Here is a 13731-nt window from a genome sequence, read left to right as displayed (position 1 = left end):
TGATCTTTAAAATGAAATAAATTCTTCTGTGTCCAGACAGTGGACATTTCTTATGTTAAGATGATTGTACAGTATGTTGCCCGAGGCGTCTCAGATCTCACATCACTCTTTTTCACAACACAGCAGCACACAGATCCAATTTAAATGCTGAAATGAAATTTGTGTCCTTCCAGGCAACTGAAGGCATTCGCACTGTGAGGATTTAAAATTCCCTTGAGGTGGGGGATTCGGGAGTTTCTAGGAAAAATCCCTGATGATGAAGATGATGATGGATCAAAGCACTCGCCGGGTCTCATTGTTATGCAGATTTGAGAATTGTTCACATGGGTGGAGGGGGTTGCCGTCTGTAGACACATAGACTGAAATATTTATTGCTAATTTATATTCTGACACTTCAGGCAAAGGCTGTGTGGCGATTAAATGGCAGTGAAATATAAGGTTGTGTTTTGAGGAGCGAGGGCAGAACATCTAGCGTCAGGGATAAATGTAATGAGCTCTGTTGTCTGGCTATTAGTCTGGATTTCAGGACATTTGTGTTCGTATCGTAACTTTGCACAACTGTCTATCAAATTACAGCCATTTATCATTATTGAGTCGACATGAACACATTAGTGCACTGAGCGCTCCTGGAGCGAACATTCACAGGCAACTGATGGACCTGCGGACTTTATTTAATGACCAGTGTTTTGTGTGCTTACACACACACACACACACACACACACACACACACACACACACACACACACACACACACACACACACACACAGTAAGTGCGTGCTGGTGTGATGATGCTCCATCAGTTTGTTTGTAACACTTTAGATCAAATATTTTAGTGGTTGCTTATACTAAGCTTGGTTGTTTTTTAATTGTTCTTGCGGTACTTTAATGCCATATGTCACAGTCACATGCCGTTGGCGCCAGCTCAAGTTGGACTAAATTTCTAACCAGCATGCACTTATTCAAGGCAGCCACAGATCGCTCTGGGTAGCGCCACATGAAGTTGAGCACACCTAATGTGTGCTGTCAGTGTAAAGCTAACTATCATTCGGAGAAGAGAGCGAGCATTTAGAAAAGAAGTTGTGCATTTGGAGCAGAAGAAGGGCAATTTGAGAAGAGGGGCGGGCATTTGGCAGAGAGGGCGGGCATTTGGATCAAGGGTCGGGCATTTGGTGGAGAAGGCGTGTGTTTGGATCAAACGGCGGGCATTTGGTGGAGAATTGGGCATTTGGTGGAGAAGGCGGGCGTTTGGATGAAAGGGCGGGCATTTGGTGGAGAAGGCGTGTGTTTGGATCAAAGGCCGTGCATTTGGTGGAGAAGGTGTGTGTTTGGATCAAACGGCGGGCATTTGGTGGAGAATTGGGCATTTGGTGGAGAAGGCGGGCGTTTGGATGAAAGGTCGGGCATTTGGTGGAGAAGGCGTGTGTTTGGATCAAAGGGCGTGCATTTGGTGAAGGCGGCGTGTGTTTGGATCAAAGGGCGGGCATTTGGTGGAGAATCGGGCATTTGGTGGAAAAGGCGGCGTTTGGATGAAAGGTCGGGCATTTGGTGGAGAAGGCGTGTGTTTGGATCAAAGGGGCGGGCATTTGGTGGAGAATCGGGCATTTGGTGGAGAAGGCGGGCGTTTGGATGAAAGGGCGGGCATTTGGTGGAGAAGGCGTGTGTTTGGATCAAAGGGCGTGCATTTGGTGGAGAAGGCGTGTGTTTGGATCAAATGGCGGGCATTTGGTGGAGAATTGGGCATTTGGTGGAGAATTGGGCATTTGGTGGAGAAGGCGGGCGTTTGGATGAAAGGGCGGGCATTTGGTGGAGAAGGCGTGTGTTTGGATCAAAGGGCATGCATTTGGTGAAGAAGGTGTGTGTTTGGATCAAACGGCGGGCATTTGGTGGAGAATTGGGCATTTGGTGGAGAAGGCGGGCGTTTGGATGAAAGGTCGGGCATTTGGTGGAGAAGGCGTGTGTTTGGATCAAAGGGCAGGCATTTGGTGGAGAATCTGGCATTTGGTGGAGAAGGCGGGCGTTTGTATGAAAGGGCGGGCATTTGGTGGAGAAGGCGTGTGTTTGGATCAAAGGGCGTGCATTTGGTGAAGAAGGCGTGTGTTTGGATCAAAGGGCGTGCATTTGGTGGAGAAGGCGTGTGTTTGGATCAAGGGTCGGGCATTTGGTGGAGAAGGCGTGTGTTTGGATCAAAGGGCGGGCATTTGGTGGAGAAGGTGTGTGTTTGGATCAAGGGTCGGGCATTTGGTGGAGAATTGGGCATTTGGTGGAGAAGGCGGGCGTTTGGATGAAAGGTCGGGCATTTGGTGGAGAAGGCGTGTGTTTGGATCAAAGGGCGGGCATTTGGTGGAGAATCTGGCATTTGGTGGAGAAGGCGGGCGTTTGGATGAAAGGGCGGGCATTTGGTGGAGAAGGCGTGTGTTTGGATCAAAGGGCGTGCATTTGGTGGAGAAGGCGTGTGTTTGGATCAAAGGGCGGGCATTTGGTGGAGAAGGCGTGTGTTTGGATCAAACGGCGGGCATTTGGTGGAGAATTGGGCATTTGGTGGAGAAGGCGGGCGTTTGGATGAAAGGTCGGGCATTTGGTGGAGAAGGCGTGTGTTTGGATCAAAGGGTGGGCATTTGGTGGAGAATCTGGCATTTGGTGGAGAAGGCGGGCGTTTGGATGAAAGGGCGGGCATTTGGTGGAGAAGGCGTGTGTTTGGATCAAAGGGCGTGCATTTGGTGGAGAAGGTGTGTGTTTGGATCAAGGGTCGGGCATTTGGTGGAGAATTGGGCATTTGGTGGAGAAGGCGGGCGTTTGGATGAAAGGTCGGGCATTTGGTGGAGAAGGCGTGTGTTTGGATCAAAGGGCGGGCATTTGGTGGAGAATCTGGCATTTGGTGGAGAAGGCGGGCGTTTGGATGAAAGGGCAGGCATTTGGTGGAGAAGGCGTGTGTTTGGATCAAAGGGCGTGCATTTGGTGGAGAAGGCGTGTGTTTGGATCAAAGGGCGTGCATTTGGTGGAGAAGGCGTGTGTTTGGATCAAACGGCGGGCATTTGGTGGAGAATTGGGCATTTGGTGGAGAAGGTGGGCGTTTGGATGAAAGGTCGGGCATTTGGTGGAGAAGGCGTGTGTTTGGATCAAAGGGCGGGCATTTGGTGGAGAATCTGGCATTTGGTGGAGAAGGCGGGCGTTTGGATGAAAGGGCGGGCATTTGGTGGAGAAGGCGTGTGTTTGGATCAAAGGGCGTGCATTTGGTGAAGAAGGTGTGTGTTTGGATCAAACGGCGGGCATTTGGTGGAGAATTGGGCATTTGGTGGAGAAGGCGGGCGTCTGGATGAAAGGTCGGGCATTTGGTGGAGAAGGCGTGTGTTTGGATCAAAGGGCGGGCATTTGGTGGAGAATCTGGCATTTGGTGGAGAAGGCGGGCGTTTGGATGAAAGGGCGGGCATTTGGTGGAGAAGGCGTGTGTTTGGATCAAAGGGCGTGCATTTGGTGGAGAAGGTGTGTGTTTGGATCAAAGGGCAGGCATTTGGTGGAGAATCGGGCATTTGGTGGAGAAGGCGGGCGTTTGGATGAAAGGGCGGGCATTTGGTGGAGAAGGCGTGTGTTTGGATCAAAGGGCGTGCATTTGGTGGAGAAGGCGTGTGTTTGGATCAAATGGCGGGCATTTGGTGGAGAATTGGGCATTTGGTGGAGAATTGGGCATTTGGTGGAGAAGGCGGGCGTTTGGATGAAAGGGCGGGCATTTGGTGGAGAAGGCGTGTGTTTGGATCAAAGGGCGTGCATTTGGTGGAGAAGGCGTGTGTTTGGATCAAATGGCGGGCATTTGGTGGAGAATTGGGCATTTGGTGGAGAATTGGGCATTTGGTGGAGAAGGCGGGCGTTTGGATGAAAGGGCGGGCATTTGGTGGAGAAGGCGTGTGTTTGGATCAAAGGGCATGCATTTGGTGAAGAAGGTGTGTGTTTGGATCAAACGGCGGGCATTTGGTGGAGAATCGGGCATTTGGTGGAGAAGGCGGGCGTTTGTATGAAAGGGCGGGCATTTGGTGGAGAAGGCGTGTGTTTGGATCAAAGGGCGTGCATTTGGTGAAGAAGGCGTGTGTTTGGATCAAAGGGCGTGCATTTGGTGGAGAAGGCGTGTGTTTGGATCAAGGGTCGGGCATTTGGTGGAGAAGGCGTGTGTTTGGATCAAAGGGCGGGCATTTGGTGGAGAAGGTGTGTGTTTGGATCAAGGGTCGGGCATTTGGTGGAGAATTGGGCATTTGGTGGAGAAGGCGGGCGTTTGGATGAAAGGTCGGGCATTTGGTGGAGAAGGCGTGTGTTTGGATCAAAGGGCGGGCATTTGGTGGAGAATCTGGCATTTGGTGGAGAAGGCGGGCGTTTGGATGAAAGGGCGGGCATTTGGTGGAGAAGGCGTGTGTTTGGATCAAAGGGCGTGCATTTGGTGGAGAAGGCGTGTGTTTGGATCAAAGGGCGGGCATTTGGTGGAGAAGGCGTGTGTTTGGATCAAACGGCGGGCATTTGGTGGAGAATTGGGCATTTGGTGGAGAAGGCGGGCGTTTGGATGAAAGGTCGGGCATTTGGTGGAGAAGGCGTGTGTTTGGATCAAAGGGTGGGCATTTGGTGGAGAATCTGGCATTTGGTGGAGAAGGCGGGCGTTTGGATGAAAGGGCGGGCATTTGGTGGAGAAGGCGTGTGTTTGGATCAAAGGGCGTGCATTTGGTGGAGAAGGTGTGTGTTTGGATCAAGGGTCGGGCATTTGGTGGAGAATTGGGCATTTGGTGGAGAAGGCGGGCGTTTGGATGAAAGGTCGGGCATTTGGTGGAGAAGGCGTGTGTTTGGATCAAAGGGCGGGCATTTGGTGGAGAATCTGGCATTTGGTGGAGAAGGCGGGCGTTTGGATGAAAGGGCGGGCATTTGGTGGAGAAGGCGTGTGTTTGGATCAAAGGGCGTGCATTTGGTGGAGAAGGCGTGTGTTTGGATCAAAGGGCGTGCATTTGGTGGAGAAGGCGTGTGTTTGGATCAAACGGCGGGCATTTGGTGGAGAATTGGGCATTTGGTGGAGAAGGCGGGCGTTTGGATGAAAGGTCGGGCATTTGGTGGAGAAGGCGTGTGTTTGGATCAAAGGGCGGGCATTTGGTGGAGAATCTGGCATTTGGTGGAGAAGGCGGGCGTTTGGATGAAAGGGCGGGCATTTGGTGGAGAAGGCGTGTGTTTGGATCAAAGGGCGTGCATTTGGTGAAGAAGGTGTGTGTTTGGATCAAACGGCGGGCATTTGGTGGAGAATTGGGCATTTGGTGGAGAAGGCGGGCGTTTGGATGAAAGGTCGGGCATTTGATGGAGAAGGCGTGTGTTTGGATCAAAGGGCGTGCATTTGGTGGAGAAGGCGTGTGTTTGGATCAAATGGCGGGCATTTGGTGGAGAATTGGGCATTTGGTGGAGAATTGGGCATTTGGTGGAGAAGGCGGGCGTTTGGATGAAAGGGCGGGCATTTGGTGGAGAAGGCGTGTGTTTGGATCAAAGGGCATGCATTTGGTGAAGAAGGTGTGTGTTTGGATCAAACGGCGGGCATTTGGTGGAGAATCGGGCATTTGGTGGAGAAGGCGGGCGTTTGTATGAAAGGGCGGGCATTTGGTGGAGAAGGCGTGTGTTTGGATCAAAGGGCGTGCATTTGGTGAAGAAGGCGTGTGTTTGGATCAAAGGGCGTGCATTTGGTGGAGAAGGCGTGTGTTTGGATCAAGGGTCGGGCATTTGGTGGAGAAGGCGTGTGTTTGGATCAAAGGGCGGGCATTTGGTGGAGAAGGTGTGTGTTTGGATCAAGGGTCGGGCATTTGGTGGAGAATTGGGCATTTGGTGGAGAAGGCGGGCGTTTGGATGAAAGGTCGGGCATTTGGTGGAGAAGGCGTGTGTTTGGATCAAAGGGCGGGCATTTGGTGGAGAATCTGGCATTTGGTGGAGAAGGCGGGCGTTTGGATGAAAGGGCGGGCATTTGGTGGAGAAGGCGTGTGTTTGGATCAAAGGGCGTGCATTTGGTGGAGAAGGCGTGTGTTTGGATCAAAGGGCGGGCATTTGGTGGAGAAGGCGTGTGTTTGGATCAAACGGCGGGCATTTGGTGGAGAATTGGGCATTTGGTGGAGAAGGCGGGCGTTTGGATGAAAGGTCGGGCATTTGGTGGAGAAGGCGTGTGTTTGGATCAAAGGGTGGGCATTTGGTGGAGAATCTGGCATTTGGTGGAGAAGGCGGGCGTTTGGATGAAAGGGCGGGCATTTGGTGGAGAAGGCGTGTGTTTGGATCAAAGGGCGTGCATTTGGTGGAGAAGGTGTGTGTTTGGATCAAGGGTCGGGCATTTGGTGGAGAATTGGGCATTTGGTGGAGAAGGCGGGCGTTTGGATGAAAGGTCGGGCATTTGGTGGAGAAGGCGTGTGTTTGGATCAAAGGGCGGGCATTTGGTGGAGAATCTGGCATTTGGTGGAGAAGGCGGGCGTTTGGATGAAAGGGCGGGCATTTGGTGGAGAAGGCGTGTGTTTGGATCAAAGGGCGTGCATTTGGTGGAGAAGGCGTGTGTTTGGATCAAAGGGCGTGCATTTGGTGGAGAAGGCGTGTGTTTGGATCAAACGGCGGGCATTTGGTGGAGAATTGGGCATTTGGTGGAGAAGGCGGGCGTTTGGATGAAAGGTCGGGCATTTGGTGGAGAAGGCGTGTGTTTGGATCAAAGGGCGGGCATTTGGTGGAGAATCTGGCATTTGGTGGAGAAGGCGGGCGTTTGGATGAAAGGGCGGGCATTTGGTGGAGAAGGCGTGTGTTTGGATCAAAGGGCGTGCATTTGGTGAAGAAGGTGTGTGTTTGGATCAAACGGCGGGCATTTGGTGGAGAATTGGGCATTTGGTGGAGAAGGCGGGCGTTTGGATGAAAGGTCGGGCATTTGATGGAGAAGGCGTGTGTTTGGATCAAAGGGCGGGCATTTGGTGGAGAAGGCGGGCGTTTGGATGAAAGGGCGGGCATTTGGTGGAGAAGGCGTGTGTTTGGATCAAAGGGCGGGCATTTGGTGGAGAATTGATGCTTGATTTAGCAAACACTCCTTTTTCTTCTGGTTCAGTATTTTTAGAGAACAATAGCAGAAAGTACAACTTCAGCTTTTAATGAGCCTGCAAATAACCAGACTATAAATGTAATTCATCATTTGTTGTAGCACAGTAAAGATGCTGGATTTCAGGGTTTCTGTCTGTAGTAAAGTCTCTGTAGAGTTTATTGTTCTGTTGCTCGGTTTCTTCTGGGTTTCTCGTCTCTGGGCTTTGTTGTTGGCAGTCTACTGTATAAAACACTGTTGTGTGTTTTCCTGAAAACTCCTTCATAGTTCCTGTAATATGAGAAGACTGTGTGTGTGTTCCTGTGTTTGAGGATCAGGCTATTGTTCATTATTTGTGTTGAAGTTCACCGTTACTGTTACTTTTGTTCTTTTCATTCTGTTTAAAGCTACAATACAACAAACTCAAATCTCCTTTGTGTACCTGAATATTCAAAAGTGTGTTTGTTTCAGGTTACTTATCATTGACATCAAATCTGATTTAGTTAAGCTCTAAAATGGGTCTAGATGGTGTGTATAGTTTTGGTTATATAACGTCACTTTACCATTTATACCAGTATATGGTCTGACATGATCTTTCTTCTCTACAACAGAAGCTCTGCCAGCAATAAACACTGAGAGGCTTTTGTTCCAGTTTTGGCTGATTAATTTGATTTCTGTAGGGTTCTTGGCTGAAATGATGTAATTTGTTAAAGACCAAGTCTTTGTGTTAGTAACCCCGGGGCTGAACACACTGTTACATTAGAGCCCTGAAGCATTTGCGTTTTCACTGAACTGGGAACAGTTTCACCTGTGTCTCTCTCATCTCCAGCGTGCAGAGGTCACCATCTGCGTATCGTTCAGTATGTGTTTGTTAACATTATTTCCCCAGAGTAACAAACTCAATGGCTTTTAGTTGAAATGAAGGACGAAGCACTGGATTATAAACGGCATCGTCATGGAAACCGTCTCCGGGCTAGTCATTGAGTCAGCATGTGTTTGGAAACAGCACGTAGCCTTCAATTACCTCTGTTTGCATCTTTGTTGATGAGAGAGAGAATAATAAAGAAGGGAACGGAAGAGAGAAAGAAAGTAGGGAAATGTTGATTGTTCAGCTTGCTGTTCACATATGTTGAGTAAAACTAACTACAAAATATTCTTCATGCAGCCATAATTTTATCTCTCTCTAAATTGTCCTAAACAAAATCAAACAATTTGCAAAATGCTGACACACCAAACAGGTCGACATGTGCTGAAAATCCCATGGTGACTGTATTATAATGGACGTTTCAATTTTAATTAAGATGACTTTTGACCCTTATCCTTTGTGGTGTTGAACAGCACAGCCGATCAATAATAAGCACAAAAGGATGATGAGAGTCCAGACCAGACGCCTTAGTAATGAGTGAACATCAATCATATTTAACACTCCCATTGGCTGCAACCCCTAAATCATATCGTAGTTAAGAGGTTTAGCCAAAGCCAATCATGGGGTTTCTTTTGGTTCATAAAAAACTTGTAGTTTTAAGTTAAATTTTTGAGTTTTGTTGAGTTACACTTTTATCTGTATTACTGAAGGTTCATTACTTCTTGCATACAGTACTAATAAATTAGTTGTAAATGTAATAGTACAATTTGTAGTAAAAATAGTACATTTGAATAAATAAAATTAAAGAGACATACTGCACTGCAAAAGATTTTCAGGAAAAAAGTGTCTTAGTATTTTTGTCTTGTTTTCAGTAAAAATATCTAAAAATTCTTAAAGGGACACTTCACCCATTTGCATTAAGCTTTGTATGGTTAGAACCCCAGTCATGTTTTTGAATGGTCGTGCATCATTTCCTCAGTTGCCGCGGAGACATGAGAAATACAGATTTCAGTGTTGCACTTCCTTCTTTCAATGATGTAAAAATAATTTTGCATTATTGAAATAAGGAAGTCCAATATCTTTTTTGAGGGAGTGAGACTACCAACACCCCTTTTCTCGGCACCAAATTCGAAAATGTATGTTAAATTTCACCTACAAATATAACACACTTTCAATAAAGATTAATGTTTCAACGGGTGAAATGCTCCTTTAAATTAAGATGCTTTTTCTTGATGAGCAAAACGACCCAAGAAAATAAGTCTAGTTTTTAGACCAAAAATATAAGTGATTTTGTGCATAAAACAAGCAAAAAAATCTTGAAGATTTTTCTTAAACACCAAATTCAAGGAAAATTCAAGAAACATTTGCTAACCCATTGGCAGATTTTTTGCTTGTTTTATGCACAAAATCACATAAATTAGATATTTTTGGTCTTAAAACTAGACTTACTTTCTTGGGTCGTTTTGCTCATCAAGAGAATACATCTTAATTTAAGAATTTTTAGATATTTTTACTGAAAACAAGACAAAAATACCAAGAAAATGTTTTTTTTTTTTTGCAGTGTATAATCTGTATTTTGGCAGATACAAGCATTTTTTTGCCTGATTGTTTTAAAAACAGCCGATGATCAGGGCAAATTATAATTTCATTGCCTGCACTTCTAGGACTTCACAACATAATAATTTGCAACTTTGCAATTTGAATGATTTCAAACTGATAGCAAAGACAAAATCTTGATATGATACCAGCTGGCATCCCATGAATCAAACAAACAAATACTCGACTATGGGCAGCAGTGTGAAAATCAAAGCTGTCGTTATTTAATTTTGTCCTGAGGGTCCTAACAGAGAAGAGATGTGGATCACGTGAGAGAATTACAAGTAGAGGTTCCTGAGCTATTAGATTTTCACCTTGCAGATTATAAATCCGTAAAAAAATCCTGTATAGACCCAAGCCATATGGTTTATTACTTTTCAGTCATTTTTCATGGATTATTGCTTTTTATCACTTTGTTGTCTTTACTACAAATGTTTCCCTCCTCATGCTGCTGTGTATCCGTCCATCTGTTTGTCTTGTATTCTTCTGCTTTCTCAGCCGTGTCAGATGAATTAGAGAAGCTCTGCGTTTAAGGTTGATTGACGGATGGCTACATTTGTGCGTCGGTGTTTCTCATTTTGTGTTTTTGTGTTTTTCCCGACTAACAGAGCAGCAGGGATTCTGGGTTCCTGGTGCGACAGAACTCCGAGCTGTTACGAGCTCTGGAGGAGATGGAGAAAACCTGCTCAAACCTCAGAGAAGAAAACAAAGTCCTGGTGAGTTCATTATTTCACCAGTCTTTCAGATTTTCTCATGAAGATTTATATTATAGTTGAGCTAGAATTCAATTAGTTCTCTTATAAGATGCTCATCAAAAATATCTGAACTAATATATGACCTGTTTACTAACAGTACTCTGTTGGTTTGTTGTCATTCTTCTTTAATATTCTTCTACAAGTTTCTGAAAGTTTTTTTTTAAACATGGGTACCTGTTACATATCAGTGACCCCATATTCCTTATATGGGCGCTTCCCCCAGAAAAGCACGCCCACACGTCAATCAGAGTGAAAGCTTATGTATGCACTTTTCATCTTTTTCTCTGCCCTCAGAGGAAGAGTAGTTCTCCAGAGACTGAGGAGAAAGTGAAGCGATTGAGGAAGAAGAACACAGAACTGGCCATCATTGCCAAGCGTCTGGAGGAGAGAGCGTACAAACTACAGGAGGCAAACCTGAAAGTGGTGCGAAGTTATTCTGCACAATCACTTCTCCTTATGTGACACATGTGATTTTAAGACTTCAGACTTCTTCTAGGTATCAGCGTAAAACTTGTCAGTAAGGTCTGAGTGTGAAGATAAACTCCCGGTTTGGTTAGTCCTCGACTAAAACACATGGTTCAGCTGTCTTAACTGAAATTAACTTACACTGACAGATCTAAAAATATGCCAGTGCAATTAATTTGTCTCAAGATACAACAGTAATATTTTTCTAAGGCATGTTTATAAAAGATGCTTAAACATTTTAATTTAATTAAGTCCTAATCCTGGCTTTAGCTTAACCTTGTCTGTGAAACCAGGCCTTAAAGTATAAAGTAACTTGCACTTTTATCACAGTCCCCTTATAAATGACAATTATCTCTTCCCCTTATGTTGTTTTAAAAGTGTATGAATTAAATCACAGACATGTAGCAAAATAACACAATGTTTTTTTCAAAAAGTGAAAGTACACTGTAAAAAATGATTTTCAAGAAAAAAAATCTTAGTATGTTTGTCTTTTAAATTAAATTTTTTTTTTATTAAGATGCTTTTTCTTGATGAGCAAAACGACCCAAGAAAATTAGTCTAGTTTTTAGACCAAAAATATCAAATGTAAGTAATTTTATGCATAAAACAAGCAAAAAAAATCTCCTAATGGGGTAAGCAAATTTTCTTGAATTTTCTTGAATTTAGTGTTTAAGAAAAATGTTCTAGATTTCTTTGCTTACCCCATTGGCAGATATTTTTTTTTTTGCTTTTTATATGCAAAAAATCTATTAAATTTAAATTTGATTTTTTTTGGGTCGTTTTGCTCATCAAGTAAAAGCATCTTAATTTAAGAATTTTTAGATATTTTTACTGAAAACAAGACAAAAATACAAAGGATTTTTTTCTTGAAAATAATTTTTTGCAGTGTTTGTGATCACATTGCAAAAAATGACTTTCTTACTTAGTATTTTTGTCTTTTTTTCAGTACAAGTATCAAAAAATTCTTAAATCAAGATGCATTTTCTTCATAAGCAAAATGACCTAAGAAAACAACTCTAGTTTTTAGACAAAAAATATAAAATTTTTGTGGTTTTGTGCTTAAAACAATTAAAAATATCTGCCAATGGGGTAAGCCAAAAAAATCTTGAACATTTTTCTTAAACAGTAAATTCAAGAAAAATTCAAGAAAAAATCAAGAAAAATTAGCTTACCCCATTGGCAATTTTTTTTTTGGCTTGTTTTATGCACAAAATCACTTAAATTTTATCTTTTTGGTCTAAAACTAGACTTATTTTCTATGGTCGTTTTGCTCATCAAGAAAAGCATATAAATTCAAGTATTTTTTTAGATATTTTTACTGAAAACAAGACAAAAATACTAAGATTTTTTTTCTTGAAAATATTTTTTGCAGTGCAGTACAAATATCTAAAAATGTTTAAATTAAGATGCATTATCTTGAGGAACAAAATAACCTAAGTAAATAAGTCTAGTTTTTAGACAAAAAAAGTATACAATTTAACTGAAATTGTACTTCAAACAAGCCAAAAATCTGGTAAGACAAATTTTCTTAAACTTTTCTTAAAGGTAGGGAAACAGATTTGATCCTTAAACATTTTTAGTTATGCTGGTTAAAAGTCTTCTCACATCCTGATAGCAATCACTGTGTTAAGTTGTTTAAATGTATTTGTAGAATTTATGTCATCTGTGAAAGGCGTAGGACCAAAAAATGTTCAACCAATCATAGATTTCGGTCCGAACGGACGTTTCCATTTGTGTCCCTCATACGTAAGCGTAATTTGAATGCCCACCGCGCAGCGAGTCCACGCAGACACCATACGTCATCGGCGCGTTCACGTGCGCTCACCTCCTGTCTGTAAATAGCGAGAACAGCAAACTTTTCTGCTGAATTGACAACCTGCACAAGAGCCACAAAATAAAAGACATTTTTTATAACAACAACAGCAAAAACTGCCTGGATCAGCAAAGAGCAAAAACCCAAATGAACATCGGTAACTTTACTGCTTTACCACGAGATGCAAACAGCTGCAGGAGGGTCTGAAAGGGTCGTTGTTTATTTTGGTAATGTAGGTACGCGATAAGTTTGTATTGAGATGGATTCAGATATTCTACTTTGATGAAACATTGTGTTACTTATGAAATTTGTGTTCGTTTATGGATTAGCGTAACGATATAGTTTCTTACGTCTACACAACCGAAAGTAATCCTGATGTAAACCAGTTGTTTATGTTGGTTATTTTGGTAATTTTACTCACTTTTTTGTACTGCAAAGTTTTCTCACTGCTGAATGAGACATGAGATGTGACCGTCTGATCTGTGCTTGTGTTTTGAAAGAGGCGTGACTTTGGATGGCGATTTGACTTGAGGGTGGGATCGTGATTTCATAGGCGGCTACCGTTAGCATTTTTCAAAATGTGTTACCCTCCCTTTAACACTTATTTTAAGAAAAAAACTTCTTATCTCATTGGCTGATTTTTTGCTTGTTATAAGCAAATTTTGTTAGGTCTATGTTAATTTAAGATTTTTTTGATATTTGTACTGAAAACAAGACAAAAATACTAAAATACATTTTTTGAGGCCTCTGAAGCCATATAAGCACTTGGTTTGCTGAAAAAACATCCCATTAAAATCGAAACTGTTGTGAATTGTGGTGTTTTGTCTATCTAACATTTTACCAAATGTTTAAATCCAGTAGTAAAGCGTCTGTTTAATTAATCATACAAACCAATTCGCCATCCCTGCCCTGCCCACCCGGTGTTTACTGAATAACCAGTAGTCATTGAGTGGGTCTGACCCAAACCACACACTGAGGGTTATTGAGAGTTGTGTGAATGCTAGACAACCTTTGTTCTGAATCAATGAGATTTAGCTTTTGATGTTGGCCAGGATAACACAATAAAACTACACACACTGCTGTAATGGGAGAAATAGACGATGGCATGACGTGGTGCGTGTTTAAAAGAGTTTGAAGAAAGTATGTCCTCATCATTTCAGCCGTGCGTGTGCGTGCGTGCGTGTGTGTTAT

The 13731-nt window shown here is 43.5% G+C and overlaps 1 protein-coding gene across 12 annotated transcripts in view; it reads left to right on the top strand.

Annotated features, from left to right (window-relative positions):
- tspoap1 (TSPO associated protein 1) overlaps positions 1–13731 on the top strand; it is a 91302-nt gene that overhangs the window by 36818 nt on the left and 40753 nt on the right. For all 12 annotated transcript variants that reach the window (XM_073860945.1, XM_073860937.1, XM_073860936.1 and 9 more), the window contains 2 exons: positions 10116–10223; positions 10557–10685. In XM_073860945.1, the coding sequence (XP_073717046.1) occupies positions 10116–10223; positions 10557–10685 (237 nt within the window). The remainder of the gene's footprint in view (positions 1–10115; positions 10224–10556; positions 10686–13731) is intronic.

This window comes from Misgurnus anguillicaudatus, chromosome 22, assembly GCF_027580225.2.
Source record: "Misgurnus anguillicaudatus chromosome 22, ASM2758022v2, whole genome shotgun sequence".
Lineage (NCBI taxonomy): Eukaryota > Metazoa > Chordata > Actinopteri > Cypriniformes > Cobitidae > Misgurnus > Misgurnus anguillicaudatus.
The sequence above is the reverse complement of the archived record's forward strand: the minus strand, read 5'-3'. Positions and strand labels throughout refer to the sequence as shown.